Raw genomic sequence first — 25,263 nt, 5'->3', positions numbered from 1 at the left:
TTACTGTGGCACCACACAATGAGCTGATCTACCTCCCTCCTGTACGATTCCTTGTCGCCGTCTGTGATTCAGCTGACGACCGTGGTGTCATCGGCAAACTTGTAGATTGCATTTGAATTGCGTCTGGTCACACAGTCATGGGTGTAGCGCGAGTAGGCAGTTGAAGGATTAACTGGACACTGGAAATGCCCACTTACATACTCAAGTGCTAAAGTTTAGGGAGAATAAAATTGCTTTGGAGTGCAAGATTATTATACAGGTACACAATCCTTTATCCGGACATCTAAAATCCGGAAGGTTCCAAAACTGGCAAGTGGGGAAGAGAGACGGCAGCGCGAGTCGGGCGGGCGAGAGAGAGGCAGCGCGAGTCGGGCGGGCGATAGAGCGGCAGCGCGAGTCGGGCGGGCGTTAGAGCGGCAGCGCGAGTCGGGCGGCCGTTAGAGCAGCAGCGCGAGTCGGGCGGGCGATAGAGCGGCAGCGCGAGTCGGGCGGGTGAGAGACTGGCAGCGCGAGTCAGATGGGCGAGAGACCGGCAGCACGAGTCAGACGGGCGAGAGGGGGCGGGGGGAGACAGCAGCGCAAATGGAAGGGGGTGGGGGTAGATACGGCAGCACAATTCGGGTGGTCTTAAATCTGCCTTTCAGAAATCCGGAAAAATCCAAAATTCAGAACACACTGTCCCCCAAGGGTTCCAGATAAAGGATTGTGTACCTGTAATTGGGTTTTGATGGTCAGTGTGGCTTGGGTGAATCAAATGCCTGCAAAGGTTCCCACACAATCAATTGCCATAATAAGGAAACGGACCTTTAACATAATCTGTCCAGACTGACCTCACCCCATCTACAGTAATCCCATTTTCCAGTAGCTGTGCTTTGGCCACTCAACTGCTTGTCAGATGCTTTTTAATCTACAATGAGAATGCTTGTCTCTGCCATGGAGTACATTCCAATTCCCAACCATCCTCTGGGCAAGCAGACTCCTCCTCAGATCCCACCCATATCTCCTGCCCTTCCCCTAAGCTGATGCCCCCTGATTTTGATGGAGACTATTGGCCCCCATCTATGGTTTTTCTCTGTAACACCTCCCCTTGGCCACTCCAAAGAAAGCGTGGCATGGTTAGCGTAGCGGTCAGCATGATGCTGTTATGGTGCCAACGACCCATTTTCGAATCCAGCACTGTCTGTAAGAAGTTTGTACATTCTCCCCATGTCTGCGGGTGTTTTCTCCAGGGGCTCTAGGTTTCCTCCCACCGTTCAAAAATGTACCGGGATTGCAGGTCAATTGGGTGTAATTGGGGCAGCACAGGTTCATGGGCATAAAGGGCCTGTTACCGTGCTGTATGTTTGTCTAAAACAATGGCTTTCAAATTTTTTCTTTCCACTCAAATACCACTAAGTAATCCCTGTGCCATCGGTGCTCTGTGATTAGTAAGGGATTTCTTAAGGGGGAATGTGAGTGGGAAGGTAAGGTGGAGAACCACTATTTTATACCCAACAGTTACGGAAATAATTTCCTTGAGAGACATCGTCATTGGCCCATTTCCTTTGGAGTTATGAAACTGTGCACAGAACGAGTCCATTAGGGATGATTAAGAGTGGTCTTTAAACTTTTTCTTTCCACCCACATTAAGCAGTCCCTTACTAATCACAGGCAATACTTAAAGTGGGATGTGAGTGGAAAGACAAAGGTTGAGTACCACTGGTCTAAAACAAACCCAGCTGACCCACTCTTTCCATTTGAACGTTCCATCCCATCCTGGTAACTCTGAACTCATTTCAATACAATTATATCCTTAAATGCAATCATGTCCTTCCAATGCAATTAACCCGAAGTGCTATATAACAGCAAAGTGGTTACCTTAGTTTCTCAGCTCTACTACCAACTCATTTCAACCACACCATTTTCCATTTTAGCCTGTCAATTATTCCACTTTGTTTAATGTAAAATACCTTGGCAGTGCAGCTCCTACGGGATATCATTTCTTTTAGACTGTCCAATTTGCCTCAGTGGATGTAACTAATTGTGGAGCAAAATTATTCAATATTTGAGTGAAGGGTCATTCTCTCAACCAGACCTTGTAAACCAGGCCATCCTGGAAAAAAACGTCAGAGCTTCTGTAACGGCAGCACAGCCGTTGGAGCTGACCCACAGAGATGCGATGCTCCCGCGGGGTCCAACTGCCCGGTCTGATTGCTGTCGGCTCCATACAGGTTAGAGGAGCCGACAGTGGTTTTATTTAAAATTCCGCAACCGCGGGGTCTGCGCCCAAAATGGCGCCACTTGCGATCAGCGAAAGACATGACTCCAGGGAAGCAGAGGATTGGCGCAGGGCACCAGAAAACAAGATCAAACCCCCCCCCCACCCTCTGAGAAGAAGGAGACGATCCATAGGATGGTGACCACGGTGGTGGACTAGTGAGAGGTTCTGTGGCTGAAGGAACCCCACAGACTGCTGGTCACTCTAGGTGAGGAGCCCATGGAAACTGAGGATGGCTGGATACTTTGGTCAAGGTACTCATACCGGGCTGTAAAGTGGCTGAAGGGGTACCAGGTTTCGGAACTGGAATGCTTAATTATATCAGATGTTCGGATCTAGACCGTGTGTGACCACAGGAGGTGAATCCACGGACACTCAGTGACTATTGGGGGGGGGCTCTATTTTGCTTCTCCTTCTCTGACTGTAAGAGGAGCTTCAGGCAATTTCTACTGATGGTGAATCTGTCTGCCTTGCAGCAGACGAAAGCAATTTTGAGTAATATAACGTTAATTGTATTACATGACAAAAAATTGAATCTTGCAAACCATTTAAATTTTTCTTAGACATACCGCACGGCAACAGGCCCATAGACCCATGCTGCCCAATTACATCCAAATGACCTGCAACTCCAGTACATTTTAAAGGGTGGGAGGAAACCAGAGCACTCAAGTCGCTGATGCTGTGATAACATTGCGCTAACTGCTACACTAACCGTCAAGTCAACCCAGGCCATCAAGCTTTGATCTTCAACTCAGTGAAACTGCTAAGAAATTTGGGGAAGCCAAGTCATCCTTAAGAAATAATCCAAAAGTATTTTGTGTGTTTCTTTCTTTCCAAGTAACCCCACCCTACATCAGAAAAGAGTCAGAGAGGGAGTAGCCACACTCTCTGTGTTCTAGTCTTGGGATGTGGGGGGGGGGTTGTCGGTGTCGGAGCAAGGGGCCGGCAGCACCATCGGCTCGGGGTGGGGGGAGGGAGGCGCCACTTTTGAAAAAGGTGCTATGGGGAAGCAGACTGTACCCACCCACTAGCTACGCCATTGTCTCTGAGTAAAGAAACGTTCTCTCCTTCTTTCTTTTGCTGAGTACTTTAGATTTGCACTTGCTCCCAGCTGCCACAGAAATGCATCTTGAATACCCTTATTATCACTTTTAGTCCTCTGGCCCCAGGCCTGGTCCCGAGAGAACCACAAAAATGGTAGAGGCCAGAACACCAAGTAAACAAAGAGAACCTGGAGGCACTCAATAAAGGGCCCCACCCTAAAACGTTGACATCAATTTTCTCCATGGATGCTGTCTGACCCTCCAGCCTCTCCTCATTTGCTTTCAGATTCCAGCATTTCCAGTTTTTTTCTCCCCTCCATTAGCAGACCAGAGGTGGCCATTCTCCCCGCGTCTGCGTGGGCTGCCTCTGGGCGCTCCTGTTTCTCCCCCCCACCTTTGAAATGTGTGGGGGTTGCAGGTTAATTGGGCGGCACAGACTCATGGGCCGGAAGGACCTGTTACCGTGTTGCATGTCTGTGGTGATATGACCATCAGCCTACCGCAGGGAGTGATCTCCGTACCTGCAGGAAGACCACCGAAGGGGCTGACTCCATCTGGCTGGCTGTCAATCAGCTGACCCTATAGACCTGAGCCGGCCCCTCCGGAGCAGCCAAGTCACGAACTGGTGTTCGGACTTTTACTGGAATGTAGCCTGTTGTACAGTCTTTTGAGTTTTGTGTTTGCTGGCTGGTACCTCAGTGCACCACCATGTCTAAATTTAAGAATAAAATTTCAACCTACCTGTCAACTTCTTGTAATACCGGAGCAGGACAAAGCAAATAGGTGTCCTTCACCACCAAGGGCTTCTGAGCTGGAAGAGATTGAAAAACTGCATTGAAGGTGTCACTGCCATTTGAGATAATCACAAGCACACAAGGCCTCTCGAAGCAACCAAACAGTTTAGCAGCCAAATTATCTTTTGTTAAAATATATCTTTTTAGTATCTCACCTCAAAATTACAAACATCATTTCTGATTGATAGGAAATATTACATAGTTCTTTACTGTAGGCAACTCTAACACTGATCTGAATTACTAAGACATACAGTGAATGGAGGATGTCTTTGATGTACAGAAGACATTCGAGCCAGGGTTGCATCAAAAGTTATGACGGAAAATAAGAGCACACTGCGTAGGTCGCAAAATGTTGGCGTGGATCGAAGGTTGGCTGGCTAACTGTAAAAAAAAAAGTGAGTCTTACACTGGCAGGCTTTAATGTAACAAATGGTGTTTGACGAGGCCTGGTGCTGGGCCTCAAGTTTTTATAGAATATTGTGTTCAGTTCTGGGCACCTCATTACAGGAAGGATGTGGAAGCTATGGAGAGGGTGCAGAGGAGATTTACCAGGACATTGCCTGGATTGGAAGATATGTCATGAGGCAAGGTTAGCAGAGCTGGGAGCGAAGAAAGATGAGGGCGGCAAATTTACTGAGGGCGGCAAATTCCACAGATACACCACCCTCCAGGAAAAGCAGTTCCTCCTCATCTCCGTCCTGAATCTACTACCTTAAATCTTGAGGCTATGCCCCTAGTTTGAGTCTTCCTCGCCAATGGAAACAACTTACTACCTACCTCTATCTTAGTTAAATCTGTTAACAGTTTACTCCCCCCCACAGATACTTACTGAGGGTAATAGTCTCATTAATTTTGAAGCTGCAGAGTACTTTATCCAAGTTACGGGCATGGGAAAATCCATTCCCACGCACGACGACTTCAAATGATTCTAAGAAGAAGAAAACACATCGGATTAACAATGATGGTCAGGTCATCCAGTGCTTTTGCATCAGTCACAAGATAAAGGATCAGAAGCAGGCCACTAGGCCTATCGAGTCTGTTCCGTGACTCTACACTAGGTGAACTATGCTCACACCTAGTTCCAATTTCCAGCCTTTTCCCCATATCCCTTGATACCCTCACTAATGAGATACTCATTCATTTCCTGTTTAAATACTCCCAGTGATCTGGCCTCCATTTTGTCCTGCAGTCAGTTCCAAAGATCCACGACCCTCTGATTAAATCTGGCTGTTGTCCATATGGATGGTTTGCCAAACCTCTTTATCACCAGCTTTGCATCTCAAGCTTGGAAAATCACAGAATCATCTCGGAAGTAACAGCACAAGAGGCTATTTGATGAGAATGCCAGCTGAAACCAGATTTTAAACCGACTTCCCAGTGTTTGCTCCACAGCCTTAATGTTTGTATCGTTCTTATCCAAATAGTTCCGGCATTTTCAAATATTCAGACCTACCGCTCATTTACAGGGACCAGCAATCGGGATCTGGGTTGGAATCTTGCACCGTCTGTAAAGAGTTTGTACATTCTCCCCGTATCTGCGTGGGTTTTCCCCGGGGACTCCAGTTTCCTCCCGCTGTTCGAAACATACCGTGGGTGTAGGTAAATTGGGTGGCACGGACTCGTGGGCCAAAATAGCCTGTTACCGTGTGATGTGTGTATGTATCAATTCCCTCCAGCTATTGTCTTGTCAGTGAAGGTAAATTGACAGTGTCTAATTGCTCTGTGTTGGCTCCTCATAATATTGCAGAGCTCAATTAAATCTCACCTCATCTCACTTGCTGCAAGGAAAATAATCCAAGTCAGGAGAGGCTCTCGCCATGATTGTAATTCTCTCGCCCTGCAACCCCATCAAAAATCCTACCTGTCCCCCCCCTCCACCCGATCAATTTCAAGTTTATTATCATCTAACTGTAGATGTACATTCCAACGAAACAACATTTCTCTGGACCACCATGTATGCACACACACAAACAGTACACAATCGTTACAACTAAAGATACAATTTAAAATAAATATTCTGGAATGATTTACTCAGTTAAAGTATATGGTTCAACATCACAACCTATTTCCCAACCCTGATTTTGATGCTCCTGTAACAATTTCTTGACGGTGATGGGTCAAAGGCGCTGTGTACTGGAGGGAAAGGCAGAAATGCTGGAGGAATTCAGCTGGTCTCGCAGCATCCACAGGAGGTGAAAAAATATTACCAACACTTTAAGGTCTGAGTCCTTCCTCAAGGTATGAATGTAAAAAGTCAGGCTGGGGAGAGAAAGGGGGAAGAATGGGAGGGGGGAGGAGTCCAGCCAACAGACAGAAGGTGTTAATTGGATATGATAGGAGAAACAGTAAGAATTGATTTTGGCTTTTTCTGTTGGTTTGACTCCAACCCCTGCCATTCTTACTCAGTCCTTTCCCTTTAATACAGACGCCTGACCTTTTCCCCCCACTCGTACAATGCAACGCCTTTACACTGCCAGCAATCGGGACCGGACCTGGGTTAGAATCCCCCCTCCATCTGTAAGGAGTTTTCACGTTCTTCCCTGTAACTGCGTGGGTTTTCTCCGGGGGTTCCAGTTTCCTCCCACCATTCAAAACATACCGTGGTTTATCTTAATGGGGTGTAATTTGTGGGCCAAACTGGCCTGTTACCATCCTGTATGTCGTGAGGGAAGGCTCAGGCCCAAAATGTCAGTAACATATTTTTTACCTCCTACAGATGCTGCGAATCCAGCTAAGTCCCTCCAGCATTTCTGTTTTATTTTAGAAACTACAATCCGAGCATTTGCAGACATTCATGCTTCACTGGATGGAAAGTCGAGCCCTATTTAAGCAACATTCCCAGTAAATGTTATCAGTGGAGCAAAGATCTTCTCGGCCGTATTGGTGACCCTCTGCATTGACCCAGTCCGGTGTTTGCAGCTACCGTACCACATAATGATACTGCGAGACAAGATACTCTCAACTGTGCTCCTGTAAAAGATGGTCAAGGTGGGGGCCAGTAGCCTTGCCCTCCTCAACCTCCTTAGAAAAGGTAGGCACCTCCGCACCTTTCTGACTAACGAGGAGGTGTTGTGCTCTCTTCCTGCTCAAAAATGACACCCAGAACCTCATTTTTGTTTCCAATCAATATGTATTAAAAGGAGGAGTCACGTGATGGAGTAGTGGCCGGTAGGGGAACTCCAGCCCTCTCCAGAAAAGTTAAAAAAAGATAGAGAAAAAGCAAAGGCACAAACTTAAAAACCAAAACAAAGTGAAAGTACAAGTGTAGAGAAAATGGCAGCGAAGAAAGAAAAACCAAAAACAACGGGAAGAAAAGAAGAAGGAAAGACATCGGAAGAAGAAGGTGAAGGCCTTACCTGTCCGAAGAGGCCCGCCGCGGAGAGAGAAGCCCGCTCCCACAGGTCTGTGGAAGTCCCAGGCTCGGGACTACAAGAATGGTTCACAGAGCCGAGTAAAAGTGCGCGATGCGCATGAAAAAAAACACGCTGACGGGAGGGGGGAACAGCTGCGGAGTCGATCTCCACAGCTGAGAGAGACACCTGCTGCTGTGCTGCAGGTGCAGAACACAGACAATAACGACAACAAGAAAGAAGAGGGTAAAAAGAAAACAAGGAAACAACAGATGGTCAACCCAGAGGAAGAAGAAGAAGAAGAAGAAGAACAGAAAGAAGTGGAAGAAGAAGAGAAAAGCAAGATAATGGATGTATCTTTTTTTAAAGAATATATGGAATCAGTGAAAGAATGGCAATTACAAGAATTTAATGGGATAAAAAGAAGAATTAAGAATGCAGAAGAAAGAATGAATAAAATGGAAGTGGCCATATCAGAATTGGCAAAAAGAGTGGAAAATATGGAAAAACGAGAAACATTTGTAGATATGGAAGTAAAAGACTTAAAAGAGAAATTAAAAGAATCTAATAAAAAAGCTAAAGAAGCACAGGAGCTGTTAGCTCAGAAGATAGATATGATAGAAAACTATAATAGAAGAAATAATATAAAGATAGTGGGCCTTAAAATAATTATTCCAGGGCAACAAAAGTCTATTCTCGGATCCAGAGGAAGCAAGGAAATTTGTAGAACAACTACAAAACAAGCAGAGAGATGAAGACATGTAATAAGAGTAAAAATGACCACGATCTATATGTATGTATGTAAAGGGGTATATGTGTGTGTGTATATATATATATATATATATATATAGTGTGCATACATGAATGTATCCGTATTTAGAGGAAAATATATAGAGTGTAGACAAGAATTAATAAGGGAGGGAAATGGAATAGAGGGAATAAGGAGGGAATTAAAAGAGTGACCTTTCTTACATATGAAAATTGAAATCTTTTCTGGGGGGGCTGGGTGGGGAGGAGTTACGGTCACTGCAAAATCAGCTGACGTTTGCGAGTGAATTCGCAAATCCAAATGGGGAGGGGAGATGTGGTTGTCCGACAAGGGATAAAGGACAACTCAGGAGGGGGGAGGGGAGAATGGGGTTAAAGAAGTTTTAAATAGGAGAATAAGGAAAATGTTTGATGTTTTAGAAATGTTGTCTTATGAAGTGTTCAAAACAAGAAAGCAGAAATGGATAAGAAGGAAAGGTGATGATGGAGAAACGGAAAGGGAAGATAAACAAAGTATGAAATGGCTACGCTGAACTATATGACTTTAAATATTAACGGAATACATAACCAAATTAAAAGGAAGAAACTGCTAAATTTACTGAAAAAAGAAAAAATTGATATAGCATTTGTGCAAGAAACACATTTAACTGAATTGGAGAACAAGATATTAAAGAGAGATTGGGTAGGACACGTAACAGCAGCGTCATATAATTCAAAAGCAAGAGGAGTAGCTATATTAATTAGTAAAAATGTGCCAATTAAAATAGAAGAGGAAATAATAGATCCAGCAGGGAGATATGTAATGATAAAATGTCAGATATATTCGGAGTTTTGGAATCTACTCAATGTATATTCACCTAATGAAGAAGATCAAAAGTTTATGCCAGATATTTTTTTGAAGATAGCAGATACGCAAGGGAACATATTAATAGGAGGGGATTTCAACCTGAATTTGGATTCAAATATGGACAAAACTGGGAGAAAAATTAACAGAAAGAACAAAGTAACCAAATTTATAATTAAATCGATGGAAGAAATGCAACTTTTGGATATATGGAGGAAACAACACCCAAATGAAAAGGAATATTCATATTACTCGGCTAGACATAAAACATACTCAAGAATAGACCTATTTTTGTTATCAGCTCGTATGCAAGATAGAGTAAGAAAAACAGAATATAAAGCGAGAATATTATCGGACCATTCACCCTTAATATTGACAGTAAAGTTAGAGGACATCCCTCCAAGAATGTATAGACGGAGATTAAACTCCATGTTACTCAAAAGGCAGGATTTTAGAGAATTCATTGAAAGACAAATTAAAATGTATTTTGAAATAAATACAGAATCAGTGAAAGATAAGTTTATACTATGGGATGCAATGAAAGCGTTCATTAGAGGGCAAATAATAAGTTATGTAACCAAGATGAAGAAGGACTATAATCAGGAAACAGAGCAGTTGGAAAGGGAAATAGTAAATATAGAAAAAGAATTAGCAATGAAGGAAGATACAACTAAAAGAAGAGAATTGGCAGATAAAAAAATAAAATATGAAACACTACAAACATATAAGGTGGAGAAGAATATAATGAAGACAAAACAGAAATATTATGAACTAGGGGAAAAAACGCACAAAATTCTAGCATGGCAGCTTAAGACAGAACAAGCTAAAAAAATGGTATTGGCATCAAGGAAAAAAGACAAACAAATCACATATAATCCAAAAGAGATCAAGGAAAACTTTAGAGAATTCTATGAACAATTATACCAAACTGAAAACGAAGGGAAAGAAGGGAAAATAGATGAATTTCTAACTAAAATTGAACTACCAAAACTACAAATAGAGGACAAAATAAATTAACAGAACCATTTGGAATAGTAGAAATACAAGAGATAATAAAAAAATTACCAAATAATAAAACACCAGGAGAGGATGGATTCCCAATGGAATTCTATAAAACATTTAAAGATTTATTAATTCCTCCCCTCCTGGAAGTAATCAACCAGATTGATAAAACACAAAGCTTACCAGATTCATGTAAAACAGCAATAATTACAGTAATACTAAAGCAAGGGAAAGATCCACTCGCACCAGCGTCATATAGACCAATATCTTTACTTAACACAGATTATAAGATAATAGCTAAAATATTAGCAAACAGATTAGCAGAGTATGTACCGAAAATGGTAAATCTAGACCAAACTGGATTTATTAAAAAAAGACGCACAACAGACAATATTTGTAAATTTATTAACTTAATTCATGCAGTAGAAGGGAGTAAAGCGCCAACAGTAGCAGTTGCTTTAGATGCAGAGAAGGCCTTTGACAGAGTAGAATGGAATTATTTATTCAAAGTATTGCAAAAATTCAGTTTACCAGGGAAGTATATTAATTGGATTAAAGCATTATATAAGGGACCATTGACGAAAGTGACAGTAAATGGATATATATCAGAGCAATTTAACTTAAGCAGGTCAACACGGCAGGGATGCCCACTATCACCCTAATTGTTCGCGTTAGCTATAGAACCACTAGCAGAATTGATAAGAACAGAAAATAATATAAAAGGGATAAAAATAAAAGACAAGGAATATAAAATCAGTTTATTTGCGGATGATGTTATAGTATACTTAACAGAACCAGAACTATCAATAAAAGAATTATATAAGAAATTGAAGGAATATGGAGAAGTGTCGGGTTACAAGATTAACGTAAATAAGAGTGAAGCAATGCCTATGAATAATGCAGATTTCTCAAAATTTAAGAAGGAATCACCATTCAGATGGCAAATGCAAGCAATAAGATACCTAGGTATACAAATAAATAAAAATCTCGGCCAACTATATAAACTCAATTATTATCCACTAATGAAAAAATTACAGGATGATTTAGAGCATTGGAAAGATTTACCACTAACACTAATAGGAAGGATAAACTGTATTAAAATGAACATTTTCCCAAGAATATTATACCTATTTCAGGCATTGCCAATACACTTGACAGAAAAATTCTTCAAGTAGTTAAAGAAAATAATAAGGAAATTTTTATGGAAAGGGGGGAAACCGAGGTTAGCACTAGATAAATTAACAGAATGATATAAACAAGGAAGCTTACAACTGCCAAACTTTAAAAATTATTATAGAGCCGCACAATTAAGATACCTATCAGATTTTTATCAAACAAGGGAAAAGCCAGATTGGACTAGATTAGAATTAGATAAAATAGGGGAAAAGATACCTGAACACATATTATATAAATGGGATGAAAAATTGGTACAACATAGAAGTTCTCCAGTATTACATCATCTACTCAATATTTGGAAGAAGATTCATGTAGAAATGAATAAAACAAATTATCAATTACCAAAACTAATATTGACGCAAAATAAGTTACTCCCTTTTACAATAGATAACCTTTCCTTTAGAGAATGGGAGAAAAAAGGATCAAAAGAATAGAAAATTGTTTTTCAGGAAATAGATTATTATCCTTTGAACAAATGAAAGATAAATACAATATAACTCAAGATACAGTGCTGGCATATTACCATTGAGATCCTACTTGAAGGACAAATTAGGAAGCAGTCTGAGGTTACCAGAGGGAAGTAACTTTGAATATGTGATTACAGATACAATGATAATCAAAAGATTTATAACAAATATGTATATTAAACTGCAAGAAAAGGAGAAATAGGAAACAAATGGTAAAACTAAACAAAAATGGGAACAAGATTTAAATATAAAGATAAAAAAGGAAACATGGGAGAAGTTATGTTCTGGAACGATGAGAAATACAATAAATACGAGGTTACGTATGATACAATATAACTGGATACATAGGGTACACATTACACCTCAAAAGTTAAATAAATGGTCGAACAAGTATAGGAGCCTTACATTAAATACAATAGCGAAAACCTACCGGGGACAAACATTACCTAAGTTGATGGAAGGAGAAGGAAAGAAAAGAATGGACTCAGTAGAATTTCTGGTGTAATTTGGTTGAATGACAACATTGTCTGACTGGCTTAATGCAACCTAGATTGTATACCTAAAATGGATGAGAGGGGGGGGTGGGGGGGTGGTTTGGGAGGAAAGGGGGGGGGGGGAGAAAAAGTCACTGTATATGTGTGAAAAGAAATAGTGTATATCATGGCTAATGTGATTTATGGTGTGAAAAATAAAAAAAATTTAAAAAAAAAAAAAAAAAAAAAAAAAAAAAAAAAAAAAAAGTTAAATAAATGGGACCTAACAGTATCGGATAGATGTTCTCGATGTAAAAAAGAAATGGGAACAACAATTCATGCAATCTGGACATGTGAGAAAGTAGAAAAATTTTGGGAAGATCTAAACCAAATATTAAATAAAATTACAGAAAACAATATACCAAAGAATCCAGAGATCTTCCTCCTAAGTAACATAAAAAACAAAGAATTTGGAATTGATTTGGATGATGCACAAAAAAGATTTGTTAAGATAGCTCTAGCCGTAGCAAAAAAATGTATTATGTCAACCTGGAAATCGGAAGATAATTTGAAAATTCAACAATGGTATATAGAAATGAATAAATGTATTCCATTAGAAAAAATAACATATAGTTTAAGAAATAATATTGAAATATTTGAAGAAATATGGGAGCCTTACATGAAACACAATAGAGAAAACCTACCAGGGACATTCACTACCTAAATTAACGAAAGGAGAAGGAAATGAAAAGAAGTGACTCAGTGGAATTTCTTGTTTATTTTTATTGAATGACATTGTTTGACTGGTTTAATGTATCCTAGATTTTGTACTTTAAATGGACGGGGGAGGGGGTGGGGGGAGGTAGGGAGGGTGGGATGGGAGGAGGGGGGGGAGAAAATGGCACTGTATATTTTTGAAAAGGAAAAAGTATGTATCATGGTTAATGTGGTTTATGGTGTAAAAAATAAAAAATTTAAAAAAATATATGTATTAAAATCTACACCCATGCTTCTCTGATTAAAGCTTTCCAGTCAGATTGCTTCACCTGCCCGTCTGCCCGCAGTATGGTGACCGGATCTGCACACTGTACTCTCAGAGTGGCCAAACTAATGCAGGCACAGGAGCTGCTCTGCCCAAGATTGGAAGGTGCTGAATGCAGCTCAGGACATCACAGAGACCTCCTTCCCCTCCATGGAATCCATCGACGCTACCTCCCACTGCTTAGCAAAGGCGGTCGTCGTGCTGAAGGATCCATCCCACTCTGAATGCACCCCTCTTCCCAATGGACAGAAGGGTCAAGAATGCAAAGCCACACACACCATCAGACTGAAAGACAGTTTCTTCTCCGCAGGCATCAGGCTCCTGATGAAACCCCTCTTGCGTATGCTGTTGCCAGATACAAACGGATCTTTCTCATTGTAACCCTATGCTCTGTGACTGCACTCTTGCATGAATGTTAGAATTGACCATTCACAGAAGAACCCTTCTCATTGTACCAAGTAAATATGGAACTATCAAAACCAAGTTTTGTAAATCTATTTTCTTTTTCTAGTTGATTCGTACACGGGTGAACAACAAAGTGGAAGAGTTTGGATACAATTCAGGTTTTCACATCAGTGTTGGAAACCTCTAAGAACAAGGGTGAGAAGGAAATGGCAAAATTGGATATGAAATTTGTGCGTTGTTCAATTATGACACAAGCACACTAGGAGATTTTTATTTCAATTAAAAACGTGTGTGTTCTGGCTTTTAGAGAGTAATTACAGAACAGGAAGCCTTCAAGTAGGTTGACAATACCCCTGTGGACCGTCTATTATACTTTCAGTCGCATGATAATCTGTGGAAAGAAAGAAGCCATTCCTAAATCAGCAATTATACGGTCATTGTACAGCCACTGATTTCAAAACATTGCAATGGGTTTGTTGGTTTTACCCATAAAATCAGATGTCTGGTCAGTAAAATTGTTGGGTTACTTGCCTGGAACTAGAGGGTACAAAAGAAGGAAATCTATTTAAACGTACTGCATGAGATGCTTGGGGCAATAGCCTGTGGTAGGTTAATATTCAGACTGTAGAACACATCAGGGCACCACAGACATTATTGCTGGTGCCTTCTCTATGGGTCCCATCAGCCTTCCCTTCCAAGCTCCCAACATCAGCACAACCTACTTTCTCTTTGAAACAAAATCCACCGTTTATCTCCAGTATGAACATAATGCTGGAGAAACTCAGCACATCAAACCATATGCTTTATGTAGTAAAGATAAAGATACAGAACCAACTTTTCAGTCAGCCTGAAGAAAACTGAGGTCTTCCATCAGCCAGCTCCCCACCATGACTACCAGCTCCCCACCATGACTACCAGACCCCCCACATCTCCATCGGGCACACAAAACTCAAAACGGTCAACCAGTTTACCTATCTCGGCTGCACCATTTCATCGGATGCAAGGATCGACAACGAGATAGACAACAGACTCGCCAAGGCAAATAGCGCCTTTGGAAGACTACACAAGAGTCTGGAAAAACAACCAACTGAAAAACCTCACAAAGATTAGCGTATACAGAGCCATTGTCATACCCACACTCCTGTTTGGCTCCGAATCATGGGTCCTCTACCGGCATCACCTATGGCTCCTAGAACGCTTCCACCAGCGTTGTCTCCGCTCCATCCTCAACATTCATTGGAGCGACTTCATCTCCAACATCGAAGTACTCGAGATGGCAGAGGCCGACAGCATTGAATCCACGCTGCTGAAGATCAAACTGCGCTGGGTAGGTCACGTCTCCAGAATGGAGGACCATCGCCTTCCCAAGATCGTGTCATATGGCGAGCTCTCCACTGGCCACCGAGACAGAGGTGCACCAAAGAAGAGGTACAAGGACTGCCTAAAGAAATCTCTTGGTGCCTGCCCCATTGACCACCGCCAGTGGGCTGATATCGCCTCAAACCCTGCATCTTGGCGCCTCACAGTTCGGCGGGCAGAAACCTCCTTTGAAGAAGACCGCAGAGCTCACCTCACTGACAAAAGACAAAGGAGGAAAAACCCAACACTCAACCCCAACCAACCAATTTTCCCTTGCAACCGCTGCAACCATGTCTGCCTGTCCCGCATCGGTCTTGTCAGCCACAAACGAACCTGCAGCTGACGTGGACATTACCCCTCCATAAATCTTCTTTCACGAGCCAAGCCAAAGAGAAGACAGATAAAGTGCACTTCCTGCTGAGTTTCTCCAGCATTGTTTTTATTTCAATTGCAGTGTCTGCAGAATTCTGTGATTTACTCCACTGTTTATCTTTCTGGCTTCAAAAGCATTGAATGGTCTCCCGTTCCTCCTTCCCCCCCCCACCCAAATAATTCTGTAGTCATCTTGACCGACAAACTCTCTGATTAAACCTCTCAGCATTGAGACCAACGTAACCAAAGCAGCAAATTATTTACCCTGTTGACTATGATCATGGTCCACATCTTTCCCTCTCTTCCTTCATTCCGTGCAGCCATTGAGACACTACCTAGAAATACATCCCCCTTCTCTCAACTGTAGAACATTAAAGCACAGAAACAGGCCCTTCAGCCCTTCTAGTCTGCACCAAACTACTTTTCTGCCTGGTCCCACTGATCTGCACACAGTCCATAGTACTGTATACCTCTCCCATCCATGTACCTGTCCAAATTCTTCCTAAATGGACTTCAGCTGACAACTTGTTCCACAGTCCCACCACTCTCTGTGTGAAGATGTTCCCCCTAATTTCCCCCCTCACCCTTATGTCCTCTAGTTTGTATCTCACCTAGCCTCAGTGGAAAAAAGCCTAACTACATTTACTCTAACTAAAGCCCTCATAATTTTAAATACCCACATGAAATCTCCCATCATTCTTTTATACTCCAGGAAATAAAATCCTAAGCGCTTTAACCTGTAACTCAGTTCCTGAAGCCCGGGTAACATCCTAGTCAATCTTCTGTTTACACTCTCTATCTTACGGCTTTCTTGCCTATGGTAATATAAGATAATTTGGTTCTAATAAAGTCCATGGAACAGCAGTTCATAAATTGCAGACAATGCACAATTGCTATGCTACAGTTAACTTGGCATTAGTGTCAGTAGATGGTTGATTGCCAGTGTAGATGCAGAGGACTGAAAAGTCTATGTCTCTGTTGTTTCTCTCTTTGTGTATCTCTCAGTGATTTGGGAGATTAACTGCTGGCCTCTCGACAGAGTGCTCTCCAAATTCCTGTTGCCAGAAAAAAAAAACTGGCAACACATTTATTTCGAGGTCAACTGATGGAAGCAAAAGAGTTCAGCTGAGAAGTGGGCGGGAGTCCCATAGTAGTTAGATTTTAATCCAGACAAGTGTAAGGGGATGCACTTTGGAGGGGTGGGGGAGGCAAACGCTGGAAGAAACGCACAGTAAATGCTGGTGGAACTCAGCCAGACTTGCACCGCTTAGAAGAGGTAAAGCTATATTATCAACATTTCGGGCCTGACGCCTTCATCAAAGTGTAAAAAAGTTTGCGGACGCAGTGGTCGAAGTAAAAACACAATGTTGGAGAAACTGAAACAGTGGACTTTATATAGCAAAGATAAACATATGTAACCCCAACTTTTCCGGCTTGAGTCCTTCATCAAGGTATGAGCCAAATGTAGGTTTGGGCCTGAAACATCACTAATATATCTTGACCTCCAATGGATGCTGCAAGTCCAATTGAGTTCTGCCAGCATTTACTGTTTGCTTTTACTCTAATCACAGTGTCTGCCAGTTTTTCACTCCAAACTCTGGTGGAACACCAGGACCTTAGGAGCATTGATATTCTGAAGGGCCTTGGGGTGCAAGTCAATGGATCAATGGAAGTGACAGCACATGTGGCAAGGGTAGAGAAGGAAGGCATTTGGCATGCTTACCTTCATAGGCTGAGGCATTGAGTGCAAGGGCTCAGATGTCGCGTGGAAGCTACACAAAATATTGGTTATACTGCATTCAGAGCACTGCTTGCAGATCTCACTGTCACATTACAGGAAAATCATGGCAGCCATAGAGGGAAGGGATTGGACAGGCTGAATTTATTCTCATCAGAACATGGGAGGCTGAGCTTGATCTCATAAAGATTTATTAATGGCATAGGCAGGATAGATCGTCTTTATCCCACAGCAGGGGAGCCTAGATCTAAATAGGTTTAAGGTTTAATAGTTAAATTTAAAGGCGCTTGAGGGGGTGCTTTCCCACACAGAGGGTGCTGGCTATATGGAATTAAGTGATAGAGGACATGATGCGAAAAGATACCATCACAATGTTTAAAAGACATTTGGACTCGCATTCTGGTAGGAAAGTGTTAAGAGTAGTGGTTTTCAAACTATTTATTTCCACCTTAAACAATCCCTATGCCATTGGTGCTCTGTGATTAGGGAGGGATTGCTGAAGGTGGGATGTGGGTGGGAAGGGAAGGTTGAGAATCGCTGCTCTAGCCCCAATTGTGACTGAAATATTTTGCTGGAGAAAAATTGCCATTGGCCCATTTCCTTTGGAGTTATGAAACCGTGCGCATAACAAGCCAATTAGGGACAGTTCAAACAATCCCTTACTAATTAGTAATCCCTTATACATCACAGAGCACCAATGGAATAGGGATTATTTAAGTGGAAAGAAATAGTTTGAAAACCCACTGTGCTAGAGGGATACGGGCATTATGCAAGAATATATGATTAACCTGGACAGGCATCACATTCAGCAGGATGCAAATGGGCCCATTACTCAACTGTGCGATTCAACAAGTCCACATAGTTCCTATTTCACAAATCAGGTAGAGGTTAGCGTGGAGCTATTACAGCACCAGTGACACGGGTCCTGACGCTGTTGGTAAGGAGTTTTTATCTGCGTGGGTTTCCTCCAGGTGCTCCGGTTTCTGCCTACCCTTCAAAACTTACCAGGGTTGGAGGGGGGTTATGGTTTAATTGGTGCATTTTGGGGGCATAGGCCATGGGCTGAAAGGCTCTGTTACCGTGCTGTATATCTAAATTTAAAAACAATAAATTTAAAGATGCAGTAGTGAACTATCCATCCCTTCGACCCCACACTATCATTCAATACAATCATGGCTAATCGCATGATTTCAGTGCCCTTTTCCTGCCTTGTCTCCATACTCCTTGATCTCTTTAGCCACTGGGAGCCAATCCAATCCTCGTCTGAACACAGCCAACAAACTGGCCTCAACAACCTTCTGTGGCAGGGAGTTCCACAACTAGCATGTCACTGTAAACTTCATAATTAGTCAACTGAATCCACAAATGTATTCAGCCAGCCAATTTGAATTGGGTGGGGAAAGCATGAGCAAAGAGAACCAAAAAATGAATGAATATGTCCTCGATTCCTTTGCAAGCGCGTTATCAAAGGATGTCGATCTCTGAGCCAAATTTTCTGAACACATCAGCAAAAAGGCAATGAGTGAAAGATACCATGTGAGTTGGGAAACGGGAGGTTAGGATAAGAAGAAATAAATACAGAAAAACCCCTGTTATCCAGTATTCAAGCAACTGGCAAAAGAAAATCAAGGAAAACAGAAATAAAACTAAATAAAAATTGAAATAAAAGTTTAAAATTGTAAAAATCAATAAAGTAACACATAAACCTTTGGTGCAGATGGAAACAAATATTCAGCCAGCAGAGGGCCTTGGTCGAGCTTTCTCCTAGCAGCTGTTTGAATAACATGGCGTCTACAGGGATGAAGAGCTGGAGTTGATGCCTCTCACCATTGGGAAGACTCTCTTACTTGAAAATAAACCCCCACCAATGTCCCCTTACCCCTGCTTAGCAAGAGTCTTTATCTCTATTGTTTATTATTAAGTATATTAGCAAGTCTTTATCTTTATTAGTTTATTATTATATTAGCAAGGCTTTATCTGTAAATTTGGGGAAGTTATAACTTCATGTTATTGTTCATCTGTTGGGACAGATCCGGGGAGGGGGAGGAACCTGCAGATGCAGCGACGGTTAAATGTTTTCAAACAATGTGACTGAAAATAAAGTAAAATGTTTTAAGGTTTATATATTCACAGAAGTTTGTTCAGTGTAAATACAGTATAGTATTTTTGTCTTTTAAACTGTTATTCTTAATGCAGGTGTATTAGTTAGGCATTGTAAGAGTGAGTCTCAAGCAACCAGAAAACTCATTTATCTGGCATCTACCACTCCCCGTAGGTGACAGATACCAGGATTTTTCTGCATTTCCAAAGGTTTCATCAAAATTCTTAGAACACTAACAAGGAAGAAGTTAGTGAGGCAGTCAGTTCATTGGAATTTCCAATGTTGCATCAGGTGCCAAAGTTTTAAGGAGAAAAAAAATTATGTTATAATGACAAAAATCTATGGCCATAAGCACATTTTACAGCTAATCCCACAAGTACAGTTGGAACTGTTCCATTTTACACAATACCACAAAATGAATTCAGCCCAAACTCTGACTAGGTTCATCACCAAGTTTATGTCGGAGTGAAAATTTACAGGAAGATTCATTTCATTTTACATATGACAGGTCATGTACTTGCATTTCCAGAAATTGGTGGGGGTTTATTTTCAAGTAACCTTTTAATGGGGAACACCTAACGAGATGTTTCGACGACTGTTTTTAGGAAAGTGTTCACCGGCTGATGGATCATTTTATATAGCTCTCCCACAGCGAACTCAGAAACACTTAAAGCAGAAACTAATTGCAGGGTTGTGGGGAAGCAGTGTTGACGTGGAACAAAATGGATTGGTCTTCAAAAAATCTGGCACTCACTAAATAGGCTGAATAACTTCTTACATTTCCTAGCTCAATGTTAAAATATGTCACTGTAGGTTCATGGCAATTAAGGGAACATCTGACATGCTGTGACAAAAGGCTTAATGTGCTCTCCTCCATGATGCTCTTTATTAATAGGGCCTGTTAATCATGATGTGGATGGCTACGCATTTAAGGCCTGCTCCTTTTATTTTCCATCTATGTGCATTACCAACATCATCTACAGAGATATCGTAGGGGAGAACCCATGCACCGAGTCTGGTCCTGCACTTTCTATGATCAATCCTGCCGTAGTAGCAGGTCACCCACTTCAATTCTCCATCCCATTCCCTCGCTGACATGTCTTTCCATGGTCCCATGCACTGCCGGACAACTGCAAATTGGCAGAACACCTCACCTTCCAACTGAGCACTCTCCAACCAGATGGCATTAATACCGACTTCTCTGGCTTTCGTTAACCCCATTTTATCCCCCCCATTGCCTTCTTTCAGCTCTCTCTTTTTTTTCCCTGTCTCCTTTCACACAAAACATGATACATTCTTACCTCGATCCTTATCATATCCAATTAACACCTTATGTTGGCCTGGATTCTTACCCAGCCCAGCCGGCTCTGTCTGACTTCTGAGATTTCCTGATTCTGGCTCATTCCTTGAAGAAGACCTCAGGCCCGAAAGGTCAGTAATACTTCTTTGCTTTTTGTGGGTGCTGATAGGAACAGCTGAGTTCCTGCAGCATTTCGTAATATTTCTAAAACAATCACAGTGTCTGCAGACTTTCATGCACCATACACCTCAAGACGTTTCGCAAGCGATTCCCTTTTGAAGTATACTTCCACTGGTCTTTCAGGCAGTGTGTTCTAGATATTAAATCTGTGTTGTGTAATCACTCCCCTAGTTGAGTGCCAATAAATCTGAGCCCTCAGTTATAATTTTACTCATTTTTCCATCTTCATTTACTCCCTTTTCCATCAGGATTCTTTGTTAAAGGCAGCAAACACTTGAAATAGCTTAAAAGGTCAAATGATGCAAGTGAAAACGGAAGCAGGGTTAACATCTCAGATCAAAGATCTTCACAAGAGCAGGGAAAGAGAGAAGACAAGGTCAGCTTTAAGTTGCAGAGAGGCTGTGGGTGGCACGGTCGGCGCGGCAGTTAGTGCAGCGCAATTACAGCACCAGTGATTGGGACCGGGGTTCGAATCCCGCACTGCCCATAAGGAGTTTGCACATTCTCCCCGCGTCTGCATGCTTCCTCCACCATCCCCCCCAATCCCCAGGGTGCACCAATTCAAAATGCACCGGGGATTGGACATCAATTGGGTGGCACAGGTGCATTGGCCAAAATGGCATGTCACTGTGCTGAACGTCTAAATTTAAATATTTTTTTAAAAATTTAATTTTAAAAAATGTAAAAAGAGGGGACAAATGGAAATATATCCAAGGTGAACTTCTTCCAGTACATCTGCACTGTTTGTAGGGACAAATGCTAAGCCTCCTTTTGCCCGAATTCTCCATCCTACTGGAGCCCACTGCCTTATCGGGCAGTGGGGCCAAAATGGGAAAATGGATCAGCTCCTGATTGAATGGCAGGACCGACTCGATAGGCTGAATAACCCATTTTTGCTCCGATGCTCTATATGTTTGTACTGTTACAGCAAGGTCCAACCCAAACTCAAGTTGTAGATTAACTTCAGCCTGGGAATGCTGCAGCTTTCTGGCCCCAACTCCATACGATGGAACTTTGGGTTAATTATTTTCACAGTTGGTGTCAGAATTGACAAATTAATTTTTTGATATTGGCTCAGCTTTTCCCCTTTCTATTGGTATAATCTGCCTTACTGGACGCATCCACTGTGTGCCTTTCTAAACATTTCAGATTTATTATCAGACTACATACTTGACATCACATACAACCTTGAGATTCCTTTTTCCTGCAGGCGAAGCAGAATCACCACTAATTGTTAGTGCAAAAAATAAACTATACACAGCGTAAGCAGGTAGAGGACTGTAAACAGATAAGAAATGTAAACAAACTGACTGTGCAATACAGAGAGAACAAAAAGAAAAATCAAAAAAGTGCACAAGTAAGTGCCCTTAAAAGAGTCCCTGATTGAGTTTGTTGTTGAGTCTGATGGTAGAGGGGGAGCAGCTGTTCCTGAACCTGGTGGGTGCAAGTCTAGTGGCACTTAGACCCCTTTCCTGATGGCAGCAGTGAGAACAGAGTGTGTGCTGCGTAGTGTGGGTCTTTGATGATCGCTGCTGCCCTCTGTACTCAATAGTGGGGAGGGTTTTGCCTGTAATGTCCTGGGCTGTGTCCACTACCTTTTGGAGGGCTTTACGTATTGTGATGCAGCCGGTCAGTACACTTTCCATCACACCTCTGAAGAAATTTGCCAGGGTTTCTGATCACACCAAGCCTCCGTAAACTCCTGAGGAAGGAGAGATGCTGACGTGCTTTCTTCATGATGCCATTGGTGTGTTGGGTCCAGGAGAGATCCTCCAAGATGGTGACTCCCAAGAACTTAAATTTGCTCACCATCTCCACCTCTGATTCCCCCAATGATCACTGGATTGTAGACCTCGGGCTTTCCTTTCCTGGTCAATAATCAGCTCCTTAGTTTTGGTGACACTGAGTGCGCGAAGTTGTTGTTGGTGCACCATTCAGCCATCTGATACTCCTGGATCTCTTTCCTGATAACAGGGGTTTTACGGAAGCTGGTTTTTTTTTCAGTTCAGTGGTGAACAACTGAACAAAACTTTCCCCAACTATGTTTCAGTAAGGATAGATTTGGACTTTAGAAATGTCTCACTGGAGAATAATCATGCTTGGCATGTTGTGAAAGGTGGGTGTAAGGTGGTCAATGGTCGCTGGAGGAGTGGGACTACCGAGGTTGTTCGGTACAGAGCAGAGGCAAAGAAAATCTGAAGGTGCTGGAAATATGAAATCAAATTAGAATGAGGGATAGCTCAGCAGGTGGGGCTCACTGAGGAAGGAGAAGCAGTGAACATTTCAGGTGGGATACCTTCGAATGGGAAAATGAGAAAATTGGTGTCATGGTTAGTGTAACTCTATTGTAACCTGGGTTCCAATCCGCTGTTGTCTGTGAGGCATCTGAACATACTCTTCTTGATCACAGGGGTTTTCTCTGGGTTCCTCTCACATTCCAAAGACACATGGGATGAGTAGGGCCAATGGGTGTAGTTGGGTGGTGGGGGCTCGTGGGTCGGAAGGGCTCTGTTACCATGACACCAATTCTCTCCTTTTCCCATTCGAAGGTATCCCACCTGAAATGTTCACTGCTTCTCCTTCCTCAGTGAGTCCCACCTGCTGAGCTATCCCTCATTCTAATTTGATTTCATATTTCCAGCACCTTCAGATTTTCTTTGCCTCTCTGCTCTGTACCGAACAACCTCGGTAGTCCCACTCCTCCAGCGACCATTGTCCATCTCACACCCACCTTTCACAACATGCCAAGCATGATTATTCTCCAGTGAGACATTTCTAAAGTCCAAATCTACCCCTACTGAAACATAGTTGGGAAAGTTTTGTTCAGTTATTCACCACTGAACTCAAAAAGAACAGCTTCCGTAAAACCCCTGTTATCGGGAAAGAGATCCAGGAGGATCAGAACCAGCACCACCAGGCTGAGGAACAGCTTCTTCCCACGGGCAGTGAGAACGCTGAACGACCAAAGGAACTGCTCACAGTCACCATCTGAGACTCTCATATTTACTAAATGATATTTATTTATTTTTATACATATGAATACTTGACCTGCATATGCATTCATTGTTTGTCTGTGTATGTATATCTATGTCTTTGCATCAAGGACTGGAGAATGCTGTTTCATCAGGTTGTACTTGTACGATCACGTCAATAAATTTGACTAGATTCAAGCAACTTGCAGAAAAAAAGGAGAGGATAATAAATAGGTAAAAAAAAATAAGAAAGTTTAAAATTAGCGCATCTCACCATTAGTTTGTCAATCCACACAGCACATAACCTCAAGCAATCGGGAAATTCAATTATCCGGTATCTCCCGATCCACATAAGTGCCAGATACCAGGGACGTTTACTGTATTACAGAAAGAGTTTCACAGATGTCTCCCCCACATGAAAGTCTTCCTTTCATGTGTCAAAATAATCCTGCAACTGACTCAAGGCTGATCACAGGAAGTGGGAATGGATTAACCGAGGATTCGGTATCTCAACACCAACAAAATTCCTTGCAGGATGAAAATGTACGAGAAGAGGAAACTGCCAGGCTGCATGCTTTCACTGGAGTTGATTCAATGACCCCGAGAAAGCAAAATATTGAGCGTTTTTGATGTTGGGCTGACACACTTACCTCCAGCACAGATGCTTGATGGCTCAGCTGCCAGAATCTCAATGCAAGACTTCTTCAGGATCTAGTCATCGGGGAGAAAGAAGCAACAATCAGCAAATCCTGCAGTGTTTTCATCTCCTCAGCTATACTGAGGAGGTGCAATCTCTCCTAATCATTACCATCTGCACATCGATGGAGACATGAGAAAAATCCTCTTTTTTTTCTTTTAAAACCATAAACAATTTAATATGTTTAGAACAGAGAGACTCAAAACATCTTGATCTGCTTTTTATGACGGGGAGAAGAATACCTGAAAAGAATGTCAAGGTCAAGTAGGCAATGAGAATCAATAGAAATGCTCAGTATTCGAGTTGTGACTGAATTACACGACTGCCCCCCCCCCACCTCCAGTGAAAGTAAAAAATGAAGTCTGTCAGTCCTGTGGAACTGCCCCATCATTCACCAAGATCATATCCCATATTCATTTTAATTCTACTCACTCTCCTTGGCACCAAATCTCTTAGAGCAGTGGATCTCAACCTTTTTCTTTCCACTCATGTCCCACTTTAAGTATTCCCTATGCCATCAGTGCTCTATGATTAGTAAGGGATTGCTTAAGGTGGGATGTGGGTGGGAAGAAAAAGTTTGAAAACCACTGTTTTAATCGTCCCTCGTTGACTCGTTATGTTCACGGTTTCATAACTCCAAAGGAAATGGGCGAATGACAATTTTTCTCAGGCTAAATAGGTCTAGAGTAGAGATTCTCAACCTTCCCTTCCCACCCAAGCAAATGGACAGCATGCTACCTCATGGATTTACAAGCAGGAGAGTACTTTGAGTTATAATCTCTGCTATAAAGTTTAAAAAAATCAATTTAAATTCAGACATGCAGAAGGGTAACAGGCCCTTCCTTTCCACTAGCCCATGCGGACCAAATTTCCCAATTAATTTACAGCCACCGTTTATTTGGAAGGGTGGGAGGAAACCGGAG

General features: G+C 42.1%; 1 protein-coding gene across 1 annotated transcript in view; it reads right to left on the bottom strand.

The window, feature by feature from the left end:
• Nucleotides 1-25,263, bottom strand: part of LOC138754140 (anthrax toxin receptor 1-like) — a 190,676-nt gene that overhangs the window by 117,185 nt on the left and 48,228 nt on the right. The window contains exons 8-10 of the mRNA XM_069917999.1: nucleotides 24,294-24,354; nucleotides 4,924-5,022; nucleotides 4,042-4,111 (exon numbers count right to left, since the gene is read on the bottom strand). Coding sequence (XP_069774100.1) covers nucleotides 4,042-4,111; nucleotides 4,924-5,022; nucleotides 24,294-24,354 — 230 coding nt within the window. The remainder of the gene's footprint in view (nucleotides 1-4,041; nucleotides 4,112-4,923; nucleotides 5,023-24,293; nucleotides 24,355-25,263) is intronic.

The sequence above is a fragment of the Narcine bancroftii genome, chromosome 2, assembly GCF_036971445.1.
Source record: "Narcine bancroftii isolate sNarBan1 chromosome 2, sNarBan1.hap1, whole genome shotgun sequence".
NCBI classification, from domain to species: domain Eukaryota; kingdom Metazoa; phylum Chordata; class Chondrichthyes; order Torpediniformes; family Narcinidae; genus Narcine; species Narcine bancroftii.
This window is presented reverse-complemented; position numbering and strand designations above follow the sequence as displayed.